Raw genomic sequence first — 14,733 nt, 5'->3', positions numbered from 1 at the left:
TGGAGAGCTTTGAACTTGAACCGATTGGTTCTGCAAAAAGGCGAAACACTCTGATGGATCGAATCTGACAACAACGCCCGAGAACCACACGAGCTACTCACATAGAGGTAGTTTCTGGCTTCGTTGTAAGATAGATGTGTCGACCTTCAGTCTCGATCCATCCGGTCGCCTGCCCCATCCTCGTCTCCTTTTGCCAGCTTGTCTTCGACGTCCTTTTTCACTCCTGCTATGAACGCCTCCACAGCCTCGCCTCCACCCATAGGTACTCCGCCGTGTCTGAGATATCCGCCATTACGAACCGGGATCTTGAAGGTCTCACTGACTATTGGAAGACCACCTTCTCTCAGTGCAATCGTCAGACTGGACAAACTTTGCGTAAACTGCGGCGTGTGCAACACTCTGCGCAACAAAGCCTTTCTGCAATAGGTCAATTGCCGTTTTACCGCGTCCCGTTGCTCCGGCGTCGAGTTTGGGTCTTGTAAGGATGACGTGTCGACCGAAGCCCGCACCATCTCTGACAGGTGAGCCGGGAGACATTCAAACAAGCGGTCCAACAACTTGTCATCGGCTGATTCAATTAATGGCAAAGTTGATGACGGCGTCAGCAGGTCACCTAGCGATGTGAACAGCTTCTCCTGCGGCGGCTGGCGCCGAGGACGTTGTTCCATGGATTGAAGAAAGTTCCGAACCAAGGCACTGGCATCCAGACCCTCAGCGGCCGCCCTGACGTGGAGAGTCAGAAAAGTAACTTGGGTACGGGAGGAAAAACGCACGACGTGGGGTGCAAGTACCTACGCTCGTCCGCCATCCGCCCCGCCCTCGCGTGACTCTTCTCCTTCTTCTCGAAAATCCCCGCCCGTGGCATCTGGACCAGCTCCAGGACCTTGTGAAGGGCGGCGGTTGGGGTTATGATCTGTTCCCTCCACATCCTCCATTGGCTCTGCCCCGTCGTCGTCTGGGGAATTTCCATCGGGAGGTAAACTAGCCATTTGTTCTTGGACATCGACATCTTCGCCTTGAAGGAGATTGTTCACGATCTGGCCTAGCTTCAGATCTCGAGCGGAGAACCATGACGGGTCACCTTGCGGATGCTGACTGCGCGATTGTAGCCAGAAGAGGTGTCTCTGAGAGCTGGAGGTAAATTTGAGGACGTAGATTCTTCCGTTCGTGGGCGTCTTCGGGTTGGAAGGGTTTTCCGCGCTGGTAGGCTGGTAGGGGGTGAACGATCCGTCCATTGGCACCATCAATAAGTCGAGTTGCGGCTGGTCCAAAGGAGCAGTCCTCGGTCGCCAGCATAGGTGGAGGAGTTCATCTGCGTAGAGGTAGAGGTATCCTGGAGTTGGTAGAGGTTTTGCTCGTGGAGGCGAAGTACTCGTCTGAGAATATGGCTGTTAGCAGATGGAAATAAACAGCAAAAATAGGGGGTTTCAACACTTACATCAAGCTCACAGAGCCCCGCCTTGAATGTCAGGATGGGTGAAATCGACATGATATGGAGATGATGCAAGGAAAACGAATGCAGAAAGGCCCAATCTGAGAAAGAAACGTGATATTAGAGGTAAAATTGACCTTTTGAGACCTGGAAGTAAATGCAGAATGCTTTTACACGCGACGATCCTGAAGTTTGGGAGGTGCTTGCACTGAAAAGGGCAATTTGAGTAGCAGACGACAGCATTTGAAGCCTGGCGTACCAGGTCATAGTACAGGGCCGAGCCGAATGAACTGGTAGGGTGCAGCATGCGCTTCTTGGAACGCAATGTCGATCTTGGCACTTGTACCAACGCTTTGAGGAAAGTTAGCCAACCACGTGATTGTCCACAACCCCAATTGCGAATTTCCATTGTACCCAAGATCGGGGGGCGTTGGCCCACGCCAAGAAATGAAACCGCACACTTTCCCGATTCTGCGCTTGATATCGACTCTCCCACCACACAATCCGGCGAACAACACCACGAAACTCATTCTCGAATCTCCAGCCCGCGTGGTCAAGGTTGAAGGTCAAAATGTCTTCTACGGAGGCCAACCAAGCCGTCGTCAAGAAGTTCGGCTCCGGCGAGCGGTCTGTGCCCCATCACTCCCAGAAGGCCAGAAAGTGGTATCCCGCCTACGACGAGCCTCAACGCAAGAAGGTGAGTCAATTCTCAAAAAAAAATTGGATGCCCTTCCTAGAGCATCCCCGTCTTTCACCTCGAGTTCAACTCCAAGGGCCGAGCGACTTCTGGACGTCGGGAGGCTTTGTGTGCTTGCGTATCTTGTTTCGATCGAACCTCGATTGTGTGCTGACTGAAGCAATAAATGAATAGGCCCGCAAGACGCTTCACCCAGCCAAACCTCGAGCATCGCTACAACCTGGCGCTGTCCTGATCCTCCTCGCCGGTCGATTCCGCGGCAAGCGAGTCATTCTCCTCAAGAACCTCAAGGAAGGCGCACTCCTGGTCACCGGCCCTTTCAAGATCAATGGCGTGCCTCTCCGACGAGTGAACTCCAGATACGTCATTGCCACATCCACAAAGGTCGACATCAGCGGACTGGATCAGTCAACGCTGGATAAGATCGCCAGCCCAGAGTACTTCGCGCGGGAAAAGAAGAGCCGGAAGCAGAAGGGCGAGGAGGCTTTCTTGAAGCAGGGCGAGAAGCCTGAGGTAAGAAAAAACCCCACCACCCCATAACTTGCATCTCAAGTTTTCACTACGACTCTCGGAGACTAACACCCGTGTTCGCGCACTACAGAAGAAGGCTCCGGCATCCCAACGTGCTGCCGACCAGAAGGCCGTTGACAAGCCCATACTGTCCGCCATCAAGAACGAAGAGTTCCTCGCGAGCTACCTCAAGTCCAGCTTCAGCCTGAGACACGGCCAGAAGCCCCACGAAATGGCCTTCTGAGTCCGGAGCCACGCCCCGAAAAGTCACCCGACTTTTTGAGAGCAGGAGCCGGAAAGTGGTGGATGTGTTGGCAGGGAGCGGCGGGGGACAAGCGTGTTGCAGACGCAGAGCAGAGGGGGTGCTTGCTTCTTTGCTCGTCGTGGCTGCAGCAGAAGACCCAAACAGGGGCAGAGGCAATTGATGTTGCGCAAGGGTTGACGGGGAACCAAGATAGAAAAACCAAGATTCGGAAGGGGCGTCTTTTTTTTAAATCATGTGTGTATGCTTGCAGCGCCACAACCACCACCACCTCCTCCTCCCCCCTTCATCGCCCCTACCAGAAAGGAAACCTTGAGAAAACGAACAAAAAAGGCATGGGAACAACATCACGCTGAGCTGTGCTGTGCTGTGACATGTGGGAATGGCGGCGGAGGCGGGGGGAGGAGGAGGATGATGATGATGAGGAGCGGTCTGAGCCATGATCTTGCGATGCCGGAACCAGAAAAAAAAGGGGAGAAGAAGAATCTCGCACAAAAACAGAGACGGAACTTTGAGCAAATCATGGCCGATAGATAATGTCATCTCATTATCGCGCCCCCAGAGATCAAATACAGACAAAATGTGTCAAGCATCACCTCCAAAGTAATGGATTGATCCAAACCTATCTTCCACGAATTCCTTTATGTCCAATGCTGACAGCCATCAAGTATATTGTTCTCTGCAAACGGCCACCGACTCCAGCGTCACTCCTCGCTTCTGCGGTTCCTTGTCCTTCTCCGCGTAACTCCCTTCGCTTCATTGATCTTCCCGTTGACCTTCTTCTTCGCCCTCTGCTTCAACCTGTCCAACCTTTCCGGCACGTCGTGCATGTCTGCTTCTGCGACCATGTCGTCAATAATGTCGTCGCCGATGGAAGTTTCCATGAACCAATCACACAGTCCCCAGGGACTGAAGTTCCCCTCCCCGTTACATATTAAGTGATCGTCGGTCCGCCGTGCTATTCCTCCCAGAATGATATTGGTGGGCATCGTGGAGTACCCACTGTATGCGAATGTCTCTTCCAGCGAAATGAGTGTAAGGTAGAAGATATAGGTCAGAAGGTGAAACCGGCAGAGTATCGCCGGAATATAAGTTGGCAAGAATGAGCGGATGAGGTAGGCAATTGGGTGGTCGTAAGTGGCACTGAGTGGAAAAGGCGCGGATATATCAGCGAGGGCGTGATACCACTCTCCGTGCGCCCGGCTCAAGGGAACACTATACCGCCAGTCGTGCAGGAAGTTTCTGTGCAACAGGTACCCGATCATCTCGCGGAAGAGATATGCCTGCACGAGATCCTTGAGTATATCCCATGGCAGGGGCAGCGCCGTTGTCACACGCAATGCAGAAGGCCATAAGAGGACGCGCGTGAAGAGGAGTTCCAGCAGAGCTTGGGCCACAACGCCCAGGAAGAGGTTGAATATTGACCAGCCCACTATGCGCGACAGCAGCAGTGTCTTTTTCCGACCAGCGTTCTTGAATGGCAATGCAGAATCGCCCAGTGTTTTGAAATTTTCGGCCACAGAAGGAGCGAGCACATCGAAGCCTAAGAAGAGCAGTGAAGGAACGAGATAGAATAGGATCCGTACAGCGAGGGTCGCGACAATCTCAACCCGAAGTGGAGGGTGTGAAAGGACCAGCGTTGACCAGGTCAAGTAGAAGAACAAGAGATTGAGAGAGGTCGAGTACGAGGACATGGTTGGGATGAGAAGGAAAGAGAGCATCGGCAACCCGATGAGCGCGTCCCATATGGTGCGTAAGGTGGTGTATGTCGACGAGAACGGGGAGATGGCATAGCTATAGAGGGTCTCGGCGAATGACGGTGGTGGAGGGCAAGAGATGGCTTGTGGGAGGTAGGAGGACCATGATTGAGGCAGGTAGCAGGCCGGGTTATAGGGCGAGGACACCATTGAGGGCGGATGCCGACTGAGGTCGGGAGTTCCACACGCGCGCTGTCAAGGTCGCGTCACCGATTCAACTGTATGCCCTGAGATAGTAGCATGAAGCCAAGTTGATGTCTGTCTGAAGTATGGAGGATGGAGTCCCACGGTTGTTGGTCGAGGCACGATAGAGGCGCAGGTTTCTGAAAGCGCGTTGAGTTGGATTGCTTTGACGTCATAGACAGGTGTTGGGTACAGCACGTGATCTGGGGTCTCCAGCCACCCACCCATCGAAAGCCAACGAAGCCACGACTCCTTTTTTGACGCCACCAATGCAACACCGTTCAGCATTGATGTATTCCCGCCTTCCATGAGCCACCAAGTGTGCAGATCTATCCACCGGATCTATCTATGTACCACGTACACCTCAAGTTTGGGTCGTGGGGAGGGTTGCACCGTTGGTGAGTGATCACCCTAGGGGCATGGGGCACAACCACTCAACCCCACGCCCAATTGAGGAACTTTATGGTGCTTGCAGTTGTCGATTCATCTGCCTGCATTCTCCTTGCACATGTTCATTCTTTGCTGGGTGTGATAGCGGGCCATCCAGTCGCCGATAAAAACCCCTTGGCATCTGCCACCTGGACTTTGGGTTCAAGACCAATAGTGTCCAGCAAGAACCTGTTTCAAGCCATCTTGATGTTCCGCTTTTATTGACAGCTTTCTGGTTCTAGGATTTCTCCCTTTGGTCGACACCCGTAATGAACAACCCTGATCTTGTCCCAGGCTCTTGCAATGCAATAGCCAGCCTCTTTGATATGAATCTTGTAATAGTTGAACCCCTGAGTTCGGTCGACCCAATCGATGACACCTATCACGAAACCCCTTCCGAGCCCCAGATGCGGTTACAGTCATAATGCGGGGTCTATGATGCAGGGCCACCAGAGTGGACGGAACAAGCTTGACAAGCAAATAAGAAATCAGGATGAGGGCCAACATCCCACGACTGACCAGCCCGTCTGTTTTGATGGCCAGCGTCGTGGAAGACAGTGGATGTGACCTTCTGCTTGTTTGTGACGCCACAACCCCCATGTCTCTGTGTAACTTGTCGCCATCATTGCTCGCTGACTTCATGGCCCGTTCAGCGTTCCTTTATTGTTAGTGCAGTGTAAAGAGCCTCTCTATTGAATAAAAGGCCACCTGCCCCGACAAGAGCAGTGGCATCCGTTACAAAAACGTACCAGTTCTTCTTTGTATTTGCCCAATGGCCGTAAACAGCATCCCGAAGACGCAGACAGCTGCAATAGTCCGTGAACAAGGCGGGCCAGTCGAGTTCAATGACAATTATCCAGTCACCCTTCCCAACAACGATGAGATCCTAGTCAAGGTCTTGTATACTGGTGTCTGCCAAAGTGGTTGGTCAAATACAGCCTTTCATTCGGCTTTGACGACTTGAAGACTTATTGTGATTGGCATAGATCTCCATACCAAGGCTGGGACTGCTACGGGGGCTGACGGACGGCCTATTACAAACATAAAACTGCCTCATGTGGGTGGACATGAAGGAGTCGGGCGTGTTGTTGCTTTTGGTCCCAACTTGTCTCCAAACGACAGGCTCCAGCTAGGCACATTGGTGGGCATTCGTTTTGCGTCTCGTGTTTGTCATGAGTGTGAGTATTGCACCTCTGGCCGAGACCAGCACTGCCCTCATGCAACGAACCATCTGCACCACGAAGACGGCAGTTTCCAGCAATACTGTGTGCTCGACACAAAGTATTTGACCGAGTTGCCCCAAGACCTGGATCCAAAGGTCGTCGGACCAGTTCTTTGTGCCGGCGTAACTGCCTACAAAGTGAGGTCTATCCCATTCTCCTCAGTGTACAAAAATGCTAATTGTACCAGGCCGTGAAAAATGCAAATGTAAAACAAGGAGAATGGCTCACTGTCATCGGAGCGGGTGGCGGGTTGGGCCACTTTGCAGGTTCGACTTGCACTTGCACCTCGCATCCATCGAGTGTCTGCTGACATTGACATACAGTACAATATGGCCTGGCTCTAGGTGCAAAGGTACTTGGAGTCGATGCAGGTCCTGACAAGCAGCAATTTGTGGAGTCGTTTGGGGCACAATATGTCGACTTCTCAAAGTGCAAGGACCTCACAGAGGAGATCACAAACATTACTGGAGGGGGTTCGCATGCCGTTGTGGTCACAAGTGGCCACCCCTTAGCCTTCCGAAGGCTTGCTGACCTGGTTCGGATTGGTGGATCTTTATGCATTGTGGGTATACCTCCTGGCGACGTGCATCTGGACACGCCGGTGGCTACCATTGTCATCCGAGGTCTCAAGATCCAGGGCAATCTCGTGGGGTCCTTGAAAGAAACGCTTGAGGCTGTGGATTTGGTCCGTAGTGGAAAGGTCAAACCGCATGTGAAAGTGCGACCTTTTCGGGACCTGCCAGACGTGTATCAGCTATTGGAAAAGGGAGATGTGCCTGGCCGGATCGTGCTGGAGCTGTAGGGCCTAGCAGCACACCACAATCAACACAGATTGAATGGGCTCGAAACATTGTGGAGCATGCTTATCGAGGCCATAAGTGCTGCTCCTCAAGTACCCTCGCTGTCAGGTGTGGGTGGAGGCTGCATGATCGAATCCCAGCCTCTCAAAGCTGCATATTGGGCTGGATGGTTCGCAGGTAGTTCGCATAGGGCTCTCCTGGCAATTCGAGATCTGCAGATGGGAATGCAAGGCACAGGCCACGACCCAGAAAGACCGAATACATCCTTCAACTGTGGGTGAGAACAGCTCCTGTGACCAGCGTTCGGTAAACACCGAGAGACAGTCTAGGGAGCAGCACCCCCAGGACATGTGATGTAAGTATGCACGACACACTGCCTCTAGTAGCTGTCAACTCTGGGTCTCAGATTCGCGGTCCAATAACAGAGAAACGGCACCACATACCAACCTGGAAGCTGGAGGTGGAGACACTGAGTCTTTGATGAGCATTGGCTGTGGTTCGCTGACTTCCTGCAATATGGTCAATGCGCCTACATTGCCTGCGCTTGGCATTCATGCCACAGTCGCCTCTTGACTTGGTTTGCTTTCGTGGCAGTCGAGCACATACCTGCTGGATCAAGCCCGGCAGGAATTGAGCATGCCGCCAACCTGAAACGCCATCACCCCCTTACACAACCCCGGGATGGTGTTGTGGTTGGTCAGAGCTGAAAGAAGCAGAAAGCCCTCTTCAACTCGTCCTCAAATCCTCTCGGAATCGAAGTAACAGAACACAAACTTGAATGGATTCTCTTCCATCGTTCAGCTAAGCGTGGGGACCAGTCCTCAGGGAAGAGAAAAGGAACCTTTCTTGCGCTGGTTGCATCCCCTTCAATACTTCGTTGCTCGTCAAGGGGGTTGGATTTGACAGCGGCACACCCCACTTTAGTGTGCATCTGTCGTGTGAGACAAGGATGTCCACTCATAGCTCTCAACCACCTCCATTTTCTCTCGGTGGCTGCATCTGTCATTCCATCTTGACAAAATTGACACCCTGCAAGGTAGTGGCTAGGATGCAAGCACTTTAACTGATAGTACAATCGATAAAAATGCAGGGTTGCATTATCGTGAATTATTCGGTTATCTTGGAGTCAAGCATGATGCAAGGCTGTGGATGCTTCTGGTGTGCCTGCAGAGTCTGGATTTTCCGGGGAACCGAGGTGCACGAATGGGAGATCTCTTCTATCATGTGTGCTCTTGACCGAGATCTGTAGTCTGGAGCCGGTCAAGACCTTTCGCACGTGAAAAACCTTCGTTTCTAGACTTCCCGCTTTTGGCGCCCGTTGCGCGTATGAAAGTAGCCAGGCTTTCTGGAGTTGGTTTAGGCCTCACTCAAGGGCAAGAATCTGGCAAAGCCGATTCTAAGCCCCTGTGCCGATCCTGAGTGGGTGTCAGCTATCAATTGACCTGTGCTGTAACTTCGTCGGGGTCCATTGACAAGGGCCCCTTGCCGTTCTATCGAGTCTTGAAGCCCGATACTGTAGAGGCCTTCCAAGTCGGGATCTGTTGTGTCTCGATGATCCCTCTTTCAGGAATTCGGAGTCGACAGATCTGGCTTCGACTAACTGAGACTTTCATAGCCCCAGTGGCCAAAGCTCGTCAATCAATGTAGGGTGGAGACGGGAGGCCACACTTCGCGATCCATTCGGTGGAAAGCACATATTTTCGCCTTGCATTCTGTTCAAGACATTCGCGCTCCGTGTATCGAGGTCAAGCGCGACGTAACATGCCTTTTATTCCCACGCTCCCCCATCTTTTCCACATCCTCCCTCAACAACCCTTCTATTGCGTCGAGTGTTGGCAACATCCCATAGTCAAAATGCAGAAAATGTCCCGTTATTGTCGAGAAGGAATCGGTTCGTGAGGCCTTAGGATCCTGACATGGTAGTGTGGACAGCATGCTGACTCTCCGTCCAGTATATCAATCACATCTGAAGGCTGAACAAAGCCCTTTCGAAATGTTGCCTCGGCCGGATCATCCAGAATTTGTTAGAAAGTCCTCGCCAGAATTCGTGGGAGAATTTCCTCCGCTTTCGTCCAGTCTCTTTTCTTCCGATGCAGCCAGTACAGATTCTGGCGGCTTACGTCGACCGTCACTCGCATCATCCACTTACTCGGCCTCACCCGAAGCTTTCTGGACTCCGTCAGCAGCAACCGCAAGCCCTATAACCCCGATGATGGTCGAGCCCGGGCAGCACTTGATGACAAAACAATATGTGAAACCCACGGCTTACCTTCGTGGCAACAACCATATCTTCGCTTTTGCGCAAGATGATGAGCACGACGCTCATAGATCGTTGTGGGAGGCTCCTGGGTACTCTGGCTTGTCCTTGATGGGTGGCACGCATGAGCTGCTTCTGGCAGAGGCTAGCCGTCTGCCGTTTCACCCAGACATACAAGGCCTGAGTCATGGAAACACAAATCCAGCGCTGACGAAAGTGATGTTTGTTGGATCGTTGGGCACTGGGTCAGGTGCGATGATGACAGCAATGGAAGACGATCTGCTTCAATGGAGCTCACCAGCCATCCACCCTCCTTCAGAGACAATAGAGCCAAGTGTGGCATTTCACGCGACCTTGGCTAGTTCTCCAAGCTACAAGGTCGAGCCATCAACGCCTCCAAAGCTGCACATACCTCCCTCTGCCATCTTGAGCAGTAGTCCTTTGTCGGTGATGTCACCACAAATACTGCCTTCACAGCATGATGTGGATGAGATGTCATGTGGTTCCCTGCAACATAATGTCAGTGCGGTGAAAAGGGAACGATCAAACAATGACCGGCTTCACCGGCGTCCTTATGAGCGAAAGCGTCCGGTTGGCTCGTCGTCAAAGCCCAAAGCGCCACCAGTCTTGACCGGCATGAATTGCGACTTGGTCATCCCACAAAATGAATTTGCCTGTAGCTATCCCGGATGTATCGACAAACACACCGGAAAACAAAAGCGATTCAAAAGGCAGGAGCACAAGAAGCGTCATGAGAAGACTGTACATGAAAAGTCTACGCACACAACATACAAGTGCTGGGTCCCCGAATGTAACAGACCATTCTCGAGGACAGACAATCTGAAAAGTCATTTGAGAAACACTCACTCCAAAAGACCAGGGGTCCGAGGAAATCGATACGTTGCCACTCTGGACAAGAACAGCGAGTTCTATGATCCAGACTGGGTGGGCGATCTCGACAAAAACGGATATCCAATCCATTGACCCCAGACTCATCTGCCTTGGTCATCTTGGTCGTGTTCACTTTGATGTGCCACGGCCTGCAACGGTCATTCTAAGAGGGACAAATTGGACAGACACAGTTGTGCAGATCGTTCCGTTCCCCCTTCTGGTCTACTTTTCTGTGATGTGTGATTAAAAATATGTTTCTGTTTGACTGTATCAACAGGTGAGAACTTGAGTCGCATGGAAAAGTTGGAATATCATTGTTCTCAAACTCGGCATTCTGATCTTACACCTGTACCAGTACCGGGAAGGAAAAGGGGCATTGCGCAGGAGGTTGTTGGTTACTCGTGGGGCAATTGTCAATGCATACAGCGGTCTCTAGTTGAGAAACCTCTGCAAAATAACTGGCGTCAATCTAAAAGAGCAAATAAAGAGGGGGGAAAGAATGATGACCAGCATTGTAAGAATAGTTTTTTACAGCGAGATGAATAAACCGTGAGATTCCGCTGCATGACTTGGAAAATTGATGGTGAAGCGTGCCAAGCTTTTTCGCGTCTTGGTCGCATCTTGGTCCCGACTGGGATATCCACGAGTCCAGGGACGAGTACAACCAGGGCTAGGGTGAGGGCGAGGATGAGAGCGCCATTGCTTTTAACGTGGATATAATGCCTGCATGGAGCGTGATCAGTAGAGGAGAGTAGAATTTCTGCTATGGAGAGAGGACGAATCTCGCAATGCTCGTACTGAGAACGAACTTTAGTGGGTTGAATTCCATCATCCATCATTGCCTCAACTCATCCTGCTTGTCCTTGGCATATTACAATGAAGACCAGCTCTTGATAAGACAATCCGGACAGTGCTGAGTCCAACCAAGCATCATCTCCTCTTGTAGCGCATTGGTCTCAGCGGGCTTTATGTAATGCAGGGCATGGCATGGCATTACATACCATGACGCTTGTAGCCCTTGTGCCAGCGTCGTGTCGTCGTCTCCGACCAAGCACTGCAAAAAGCCCGGGAGAGCTTCTCACAACCCCCCATAGATGGACGGGTCTCAGACGTCTCGCTTTCTTGTTCTTGAATCATAGCTTCTCTTTCAAGGTGTGACCGGATGGAAGTTTGTCCTTGCAGCGATGCGAATGAGACGTCTGAAATGGTTGGATTGGAATTCTTCAGCTTGGAATGAAGGAAAAATTTCTGTTTGTGCTCAGATGGCTCGTCGAGTGGTGATACTTCAAAGGGTTCTGCCAATTCAATTCTCCTAGGGACATATAGCGGAACCTTGTTGTAGCCGGGCAACTCCCCCAAGCCGAGTTCGACCTCTGGAGCAAGGTTCAAAGATAGACTCGCGTGGCCATCTTGGCTGCTTCGAAAAGAGCCCCCCTTGGACACGGGCCGCGCTGTAAAGGATGTCGATGGGCGCTTCTTCGAGTCATGGCCATCCCAAACGAATTCAGAACACGAGCTAGGCGTATCCATGTATACAACTTGTCTCCGGGGAGGGACTATCGTAGCGCTTACTGAGGATATCGAACCTGCATGGGTGACAGGGCGTGAGGCTGATTGCGATATCCGGCTGATACTTGGGGCAGATCTGTGCCTGGCTGGTCCACTGGACAAGCTGGGTCGACTGACTCTTCGGCTTCCAAAGGCGTGACTGCGCATCTCTTCTACACTCCCAATGGACGACGCCCTCGTGACACCGTTATGACGAGAGAATGCCTTCAACGAGCGTGGACCATGCAGCAAGCGGTCTTCGGCAACATGGATCGAGTGGAGAGTCGAGGTGGAAGCTGCGTAGGCATAAGCCGGGGGTTGCGTGAAGTGACGAGGCAAGTGACGAGGTAAAGGCTGGAAAAGTTAGCTGACATCAGAAGTGAAGAGGGAGGGCACATGGGACCTCATAATTTCCAGGACCTTGAGGCGGCAAAATACGGTCTTTATTTGTAAACTCATGAAGATCCTTGCGGATAAGAGAGGATATCTCGAAGACGTCGTTAGGTGGGACTTTCTGGACCGATGCTCATTGTCGTACCTTTGTCATCTCTTCCACACAGGACTCTGACTCCTTGACTTTGCATTCGTAGTCCATCTGCTCCGCGTATGTCAATAAAGCTAAAGCCTCGAGTGTTGGTGAAGTGGCTTACCATGGGTGCTTGAGATCTTCTCGCGTCAGAGTCTCCCGCGTTTGACGATGTGCAGGTGCTCTTGACACAGAGTTCACTTGTGAGTTCCAATGGTGGCAGCGACGGTTCTGGAACAGGCTGTGAGTGACTTGTTGAGTGTGTCAATGTCCCGAGCGAACCTCTCTCTTTACGGGCGAATAAGCCATTTGGTATCTTCTTCAGCCTCTTCGTCATCTTCTTGAGACGGTCGTTGTTCTCTCCCCATATTCCACCGAATGCCACTTTCTTAACAAGCTTACGGGATTGTGTCTCCTTCCGACTGCTTTCCCTCGGTACATTGGTCAAAATGGCCTGGTCGTCGAGAGACAGTTTTGTGGAGGTAATCTCGTCGATCGAAAGCTCGGGGTTGCTGATCTCAGCGGCAGTAGTAGTGCGGATGACCCGTGGCCACAGTTTCTCGGGAATGTCATCGAGAGGAGTGACGGGGATGCTGCTTGTTCTTGACGTAACTGAGGCCCTTGCAGACAACACTGGCCGAGCTGGAGAAGTGGAACATGTGTTTGTGTCCACCATCCTCAACGGCGAAGCAGACGGCATTCTTTTCGTAAGGTGGCCTCTGCCTTTGCCTACGAAGCCATTCGGTGTTGTACAACGTGTACCGATAAAGGATGAAGGAGGAGGCCGAGAACCCTGTTCGCGCATACTGAGGTCGGAAAAAGTGGAACGGCCCTCCATGAGAAGCGGTGTTGAAGCAAAAGGGAAGCGGTTTCAGCAAAACCAGGTAGTTGACAGTGATCGAGTCTGTCCCGCACGAAATAAAACATTCGAGCACGGCTTGAGACGACCCGGGAACGTGGGTCACTAGTCTGCAGTGAAGGTGGGATAATGCGAAATCGTCGGTGTGCATTGAGGTTGAAGAGGCGCGGTCTTGGGTGTCCCATAGCCACTAATAAGTAGCAGCGCCAAAAGATGAGAAAGCAGGACCGACGAAAGTCGTAAGTATGCGTTATGACCTTTGTCCGGGGAGAGGAATCTACTCTGAGACCCAACAATACCTTACGCAGGCAGGTGCAGTAGCAACCCTTTTAACGACCTTTGATCCTTGCCACTTTGGCCTCGGCTTCCTGGCGCTCTGCAACTTGCTGCAGGAAGTCCATCCTTGTCAAATAGCCGTCTTTGGCCTTTGCATGCGTTTTCAGCTCCTCCTGTAGGCCCTCCATATCAACATGTTCAGCCCAATCCATCTTACTTTTCTCGACGACATTAAGTTTGGGACCTTTGAGATGGACTTCTTGCGCCGTGCTGGATGTCCAAGAGCCTTTGAAGGCGTCTGGATTGTTGACATTAGGGTCAAAGCGGGAGATTTTGCGCAACGGTCGATTCACGACTTTGCCATCAGTTGTCGGGCTTGCAGCCTTTGAGGATTCTTGCTGAGACAGCCACAGTCGGGCTTCTGCCGACGACTTGAGAACCTTCTTCTCCTCAACATGCACCTCACCTGCGAACCTGTATATCCGCTTAATCGTTATGGTCTCTTCACCGTCGACGATGGGCACATTTTCTTTGTCAGTATCCTTACTCACGAACCCGGCATCTGGTGGCTTTCCATCTTGGTTTGTTGGCGTCATCTGCTCAACAACGCTACCATCCGCGCGAGGAGGAAGAAGTGGACCTGGTCGGTTCATCTCCTCCCATATTTTGTTCACATCGATGGTGCTCCCCTTGCTTGATGCGAGTTTGTTCCTTCTTCTTTCTTCCTTTTCCTTGGTTCGCATACCACGGGTACGCGCTCGCCATCCTTCTGCTTCATCCCCGCTCTGCTCTGGGACACCATCTTCATCTCTCTTGCCTTTCCTTCGGCCCTTCGTATGTTCGTGTACAGTGGCTTCATCTCCCGAATCGAGCTCTGTGATCAGCACTTGTTGGCCCTGCTGCGGGTCGATTTTCTGCCGTTTTCGGGGTCGTTGGAGCGCGTCGCTGGCATTTCGGCTTTCATCGTCAGATGAAGAGGTAGGGTCTTCAGGACCGGAGCCATCGACTTCGAAGTCACTATCAGCCTCTTCGTCGTAGTCGTCCTCCGGAATCAAGGCATGATCTTGTGGATCTGTCATGGCA

At 51.9% G+C, this 14,733-nt stretch overlaps 7 protein-coding genes across 7 annotated transcripts; 3 read left to right on the top strand and 4 right to left on the bottom strand.

The window, feature by feature from the left end:
• Positions 1-146: 146 nt before the first annotated feature.
• On the bottom strand, positions 147-1,489 carry Z517_04517 (uncharacterized protein; the record flags this gene model as incomplete). The annotated part of the gene is made up of 3 exons (XM_013429846.1): positions 147-723; positions 796-1,376; positions 1,439-1,489. 3 exons carry the CDS (start codon positions 1,487-1,489, stop codon positions 147-149), a joined length of 1,209 nt encoding a protein of 402 aa, XP_013285300.1.
• A 514-nt stretch (positions 1,490-2,003) lies between these two features.
• Z517_04516 (uncharacterized protein) lies at positions 2,004-2,883 on the top strand (the record flags this gene model as incomplete). The annotated part of the gene is made up of 3 exons (XM_013429845.1): positions 2,004-2,129; positions 2,304-2,642; positions 2,731-2,883. The coding sequence occupies 3 exons, from the start codon at positions 2,004-2,006 to the stop codon at positions 2,881-2,883; spliced, it is 618 nt and encodes a 205-aa protein (XP_013285299.1).
• A 722-nt stretch (positions 2,884-3,605) lies between these two features.
• On the bottom strand, positions 3,606-4,808 carry Z517_04515 (uncharacterized protein; the record flags this gene model as incomplete). Its single annotated transcript, XM_013429844.1, has 1 exon — positions 3,606-4,808. One exon carries the CDS (start codon positions 4,806-4,808, stop codon positions 3,606-3,608), a length of 1,203 nt encoding a protein of 400 aa, XP_013285298.1.
• Positions 4,809-6,042: 1,234 nt separating this feature from the next.
• On the top strand, positions 6,043-7,295 carry Z517_04514 (uncharacterized protein; the record flags this gene model as incomplete). Its single annotated transcript, XM_013429843.1, has 4 exons — positions 6,043-6,193; positions 6,257-6,630; positions 6,681-6,759; positions 6,817-7,295. The coding sequence occupies 4 exons, from the start codon at positions 6,043-6,045 to the stop codon at positions 7,293-7,295; spliced, it is 1,083 nt and encodes a 360-aa protein (XP_013285297.1).
• Positions 7,296-9,286: 1,991 nt separating this feature from the next.
• Positions 9,287-10,534, top strand: Z517_04513 (uncharacterized protein; the record flags this gene model as incomplete). The annotated part of the gene is made up of 1 exon (XM_013429842.1): positions 9,287-10,534. The coding sequence occupies one exon, from the start codon at positions 9,287-9,289 to the stop codon at positions 10,532-10,534; it is 1,248 nt and encodes a 415-aa protein (XP_013285296.1).
• Positions 10,535-11,434: 900 nt separating this feature from the next.
• Z517_04512 (uncharacterized protein) lies at positions 11,435-13,215 on the bottom strand (the record flags this gene model as incomplete). Its single annotated transcript, XM_013429841.1, has 5 exons — positions 11,435-12,343; positions 12,393-12,476; positions 12,528-12,584; positions 12,640-12,746; positions 12,798-13,215. 5 exons carry the CDS (start codon positions 13,213-13,215, stop codon positions 11,435-11,437), a joined length of 1,575 nt encoding a protein of 524 aa, XP_013285295.1.
• A 488-nt stretch (positions 13,216-13,703) lies between these two features.
• Positions 13,704-14,729, bottom strand: Z517_04511 (uncharacterized protein; the record flags this gene model as incomplete). The annotated part of the gene is made up of 1 exon (XM_013429840.1): positions 13,704-14,729. One exon carries the CDS (start codon positions 14,727-14,729, stop codon positions 13,704-13,706), a length of 1,026 nt encoding a protein of 341 aa, XP_013285294.1.
• Between the last annotated feature and the right edge of the window lie 4 nt (positions 14,730-14,733).

This window comes from Fonsecaea pedrosoi (assembly GCF_000835455.1).
Source record: "Fonsecaea pedrosoi CBS 271.37 unplaced genomic scaffold supercont1.3, whole genome shotgun sequence".
Classification (NCBI taxonomy): Eukaryota; Fungi; Ascomycota; class Eurotiomycetes; order Chaetothyriales; family Herpotrichiellaceae; genus Fonsecaea; species Fonsecaea pedrosoi.
Note: the sequence above shows the minus strand (reverse complement) of the source record. Positions and strands in the feature narration are given on the sequence as shown.